Source organism: Lampris incognitus, chromosome 3 (genome assembly GCF_029633865.1).
Source record: "Lampris incognitus isolate fLamInc1 chromosome 3, fLamInc1.hap2, whole genome shotgun sequence".
Lineage (NCBI taxonomy): Eukaryota > Metazoa > Chordata > Actinopteri > Lampriformes > Lampridae > Lampris > Lampris incognitus.
The window spans coordinates 61692433-61697326 of NC_079213.1; the positions used below are offsets into that span (position 1 = coordinate 61692433).

At 46.8% G+C, this 4894-nt stretch overlaps 1 protein-coding gene across 1 annotated transcript; it reads left to right on the top strand.

The window, feature by feature from the left end:
* Positions 1-2480: 2480 nt before the first annotated feature.
* LOC130110489 (polyadenylate-binding protein 1A-like) lies at positions 2481-4319 on the top strand. Its single transcript, XM_056277601.1, has one exon. It carries the CDS (start codon positions 2481-2483, stop codon positions 4317-4319), a length of 1839 nt encoding a protein of 612 aa, XP_056133576.1.
* Positions 4320-4894: the final 575 nt, after the last annotated feature.

Consider the following 4894-nt stretch of genomic DNA (forward strand, 5'->3'; position numbering starts at 1 on the left):
TGGGTAGTGGGGGCTCCGTGCTATGAGGGTTGGCATCTGGGGCTTGACAGCATCTCTCTGCTGCGTCCTCGCTGGTTGGTGGGGGCTCAGTGTCGAGAGGGTTGGGGGGGTGAGGGATTGTGGCTGTTTCGTATTGGTAGACATTTCTACGGTCTGTTTTCGGTGCTGCAGCTCTGTCATGATGGCTGATAGTTCCCTTGTCATCTCGTCTCTCACCTGCACTACTTCTTTTCTCATGATGTCCTTTGTTTCCATCACCTCTATGGTGAGGGCCTGATTTTTCTCCTGCAGGCTGGAGATCTGTTCTTTCAGCTCTTGTGTAACAGTCTCCAGCTGGTGCTTACACTGGCTGGGTTGTTCCTGGAGGTCAGGGTGTGATATGGTGCTGGTGGGGAGTAGCTGTTCTCTCATCTCAGTGAGCTCCATTTCTAGTAGAGCCAGTCTGTCTCTCAGGAGACTGACGGTGTGGTGGTCTGGATGTTGGTTATCACAGCCAGGCGTTTTGAGCAGTGCTGTGGACCTGGCTGTCTGCTGTCGGGGTGTCTGTGGTGATGGGAGAGCTCAGAATGCTTCCTGTATTCTTTTTAGATGCTGCCATTTCCTCCAGGGTGGGAAAGTCCTGTACAAAGGAACCAAGGGCAGCTTCATTACCTTGCACCATGACTGTACCGTTTTAGTAAAAGTTGACAGTCAGGAGCCTTCTCTCTTGGTCTTTGTCTTCATTCTCAAAGATGTGAATTTGTCTCCCCTTGCAGATCCCTCTCTTGGAGATGAAGCTGTGGTGCTTTGATATGGCTGTATGCCATGCAGTGGCATGCTCGGTAAAAAAAAAGAGCAAGTTGGTGACAACACCAGTGTTATTACAGCAATCAGCATATAAAGTCTCTGGGTGTTCTCTTTGAATTCTATGTCTGAACTGTATTCTTCCGTGCTCTGATTTTATCTCCTCTGGGTACACTAAAAAAAACGGAGGGACAAAGTGCCCATAGCCACCGCCACTGTCTCGGTGGCCATGTGGTTATGGCAGTCGAATAAACAATGTTTAGCTAGAAAAAGCTTCTTTTTTTTAGCTAGTAACTAATATTACTATAGCTACGATGCTATTTCCTACCTGGTTTGATAGAAAAATAGCTGAGGGTCACTGCGTAGGAAGATTAGAAAAAGCCTGCGTAGGGGCTAACTGGTTAGCCAGCTAGCCAGTAACGTTAGCTAGCTTTGCTTAGCAATTCAAAGTTGGATAAAATAAAATAAACCTACACCGAGGTTTCCCGGCTAACGATCTTATTTATGGAGGTAGTTCTCTTGTTCTAGGTGTTTGTCGCTCTCTTAACAATCCAAAAGTCCGATATTAAATCAAGCGCTCTTCGTCAGCCTGGGCTATCCTGTCGCTCACTCCCTGCGCTCTCTCCTCTCTATTTTTTGTTAAACAATTTTGTTAAATTTGTTGTTGTCAAACTTGTTTAAAAAGGTATGTTAAATTAAAAACTGGTTTAAAATTAAAAACCTCTCTCTCAAATTCAAATCGCTTTAATGATGTACATATTGCCAAAGCAAGCGTTTTGTAGAGGAGCTCAAGCAGGAGTCGTGACAACTTTCTCTTTCGGCTACACAATGAGCACCATTTATTCCTTCCACCATTACAACAACAAAAACCCGCGCAGCGGAAGTGCGTCACTGTAAACCCGAACCGAGAAAACAGCAGCTGTAAACTAACGTTCCTACTAGCTCAATAAGGGGAATTATGTAACCCCATAACCACTACAGTTTAAACATTGAAAAAAACGAAACATCAATTGGAAATAAATTCTCTCTCTCCCTGCGGAGGTTGTGTGCTCCGGAGCTAGTCTCGGCGCACATTTTATTATTATGAAACAAACCACAAGCTGGAGTAAAGGCGCAGACATTTTTACAAGAAAAGAAAAAAAAACAACATCGGTGAAGCAGGATTCGATTTGCTTTGCGAAACCATAGCAACAAGGCGATGACGCGAAAGCCTGATTGGCGGAAAGCCTGAATGACGAAACGGGTGGGTGGAACTTTGGCGGAGCGAGAAAAAAAAGAGCTAGCTGGTCTGGTTAGCAACAGTGTTGAAAGCGTCGGCGGTTAACCTCGGCCTGGCAATAACCTCTGTATGTCCCGTCTGAAGGGGATCGTCGGTTCATTTGTAGTCGAGAACGCTGAATCTGTGTGATACGCGCAACTTGGCTCGTCGACCTGCTGCGTATAAAACTGCTATTTTAAGTCTTAACGCGCGGTCTCCGGTTAGCTTGTTAGCGCACGTTGCTAACCGAAGATTCGTTAGCTCGCCAGCTTCAGTTTGTCGCTAATTTCGCTCGCTAATTTCGGTTTGCCGTCTAGATAGCCTACGCTGTCATATATATATATATATATATATATATATATATATATATATATATATATGTGTGTGTGTTTTTGGTTTTGTTTTTTTAGTCATGTACTTTGAAAGCGTGTCGTCAGGGATGAATCCCAGCGCGCCCAGTTACCCCACGGCCTCCCTCTACGTGGGAGATCTGCATCAAGACGTCACAGAGTACATGCTTTATGAGAAATTCAGTCCGGCCGGTCCCATCCTCTCCATTCGTGTGTGCAGGGACATGATCGCCCGCCAGTCCCTTGGTTACGCCTATGTCAACTTCCAGCGGCCCGCTGATGCCGGGCGTGCTTTAGACACGATGAACTTTGATATGATCAAAGGCAGGCCCCTTCGAATCATGTGGTCTCAACGTAACCCCTCGCTGAGGAAGAGTGGATCGGGCACCATCTTTATCAAGAACCTTGACAAGTCCATTGACAACGAGGCCCTGTATGACACCTTCTCGGCTTTTGGAAACGTCCTTTCATGCAAGGTGTTTTGTGATGAAAACGGCTCAAAGGGCTACGGGTTTGTGCACTATGAGACCCATGGGGCTGCGGAGCGGGCCACTGGGAAACTGAATGGCATGTTACTCAATGACAGAAAAGTGTTTGTTGGGCGTTTCCAGTCCAGGGAAGAGAGAGGAGCTGAGCATGGCGCCCGTGCTAGAGAGTTCACAAATGTCTACATTAAGAACTTTGGGGAGGACATGGATGATGAGAAGCTGAAAGAGATTTTTGGGAAATATGAACCTGCCCTCAGTATACGTGTCATGACAGATGACCGTGGCAAATCAAAGGGATTTGGTTTTGTCAACTTTGAGAGACACGAGGATGCACAAAAGGCTGTTGATGACATGAATGGCAAAGAGCTAGATGGCAGGCAGGTTTATGTGGGCCGTGCTCAAAAGAATGAAGAGCGCCAGAAGGAACTCAATTGCAAGTTAGAGCAAATGAAGCAGGATCGCAAGACTAAATACCAGAGTGTTAATGTGTGTGTGAAAAACCTGGATGATGGCTGGGATATTGAACGTCTTTGCAAAGAATTTTCAGCCTTTGGAACCATAACACGTGCTAAGGTAATGATGAAGGGCGGTCAGAGCAAAGACTTTGGATTTGTCTGCTTCTCCTCTCCTGAAGACGCCACCAAGGCTGTGACAGAGATGAATGGCCACATCGTCACTACCAAACCACTGGATGTGGCCCTAGTCCTGTACAAGGAGAAACATCAGGCCCACCTCACCTACCAGCCTGCCCCGCCTTCTGGCTATTTTATGGCTGCTACTGCTCAGGCTCAGAACCATGCTGCGTACTACTCAACCAATCAGCTGCCCCAGCTTCACCCCAGCCCCGCTAGGGCTGCTCAGGGTGTGAGACCCCAGCACTTCCAGAACATGCCGAATGCCACGCATCCGTCCACCCCCAGGCCACAGACCTTCAACGCCATGCAACCCACCACCACCCAGGTCCCACGCATGACAACATCTCAGCATATGCCCACTCCAGCCCTCAGTCAGTGCCCTGCCAGTGCCTCAGCTGCTGCTGCCCCAGCGTGCGCCATGCCCCAGTACAAGTATGTTGCCGGTGTATGCAATCCTCAGCAGCACATGGCCTCTCAGCCACAGGTCAGCATGCAGCAGCCTGCTTTTCATGTCCAAGGACAGAAGCCCCTGACTGCTTCCATGCTGGCTTTTGCACCTCCTCAGGAACAGAAGCAAATGGTTGGTGAGCATCTGTTCCCCCTCATCCAGAATACGCACCCCAGCCTTGCACAGAAGATCACTGGTATGCTGCTGGAGATTGACATCTCGGAGCTGCTCCACATGCTGGAGTCACCAGAAGCTCTCCCCTTCAAGATGGACCAGGCTGTGGCTGTGCTTCAGGCCCACCAGGCCGAGGAAGCTGCTCAGAAGTCCGCCACCCTTGCTGGGGTTCCCAGTGTCTAAGAAGATTGAACATTTTGAAACCTGCTTTACCGATGAAAAAGAGCAGGGGGGGGGGGGGGGAAACGGATTAAAAATTGAAAAACCTAAAAAAAAGATTAGAAAGTGTTTTTAAAAAAATATAGAAAATTGAAGTAATAAATTCGATGAACGCATTCTTGTTTTATGTAATTTTACTGTTTCAGTGTTCAGAATATCCACTGTGTACTGGAGGATGATAGCTGAGCATTTTGAAAAGTAATTTGTATTGTAAAACTTGTGGCGGTTATAAACTCTCTCTCTCTCTCTATTCAATGATGCTTTATTGGCATGGCTGCATCCATTACAATGTTCCCAAAGCAGGTGACAGTGAAATGGGTTAATAGAGTATTAAACCAAAAAAAATAAATAAATAAATGGAAAAAGGAATAGGTAGAACTAGTAGAAATATAGAACAGCAACTGACAGTGTTTTGGTCACTCACTGACCTTTAGGCTATGGCATTGTAACACAAATTGTGCTGCAAGGTATGACCTTTGACCCTCTCCTAAAATAAGTGGCCATTGTTTTCTCTCATCCAGGAGTAGAACGTTTGGAAT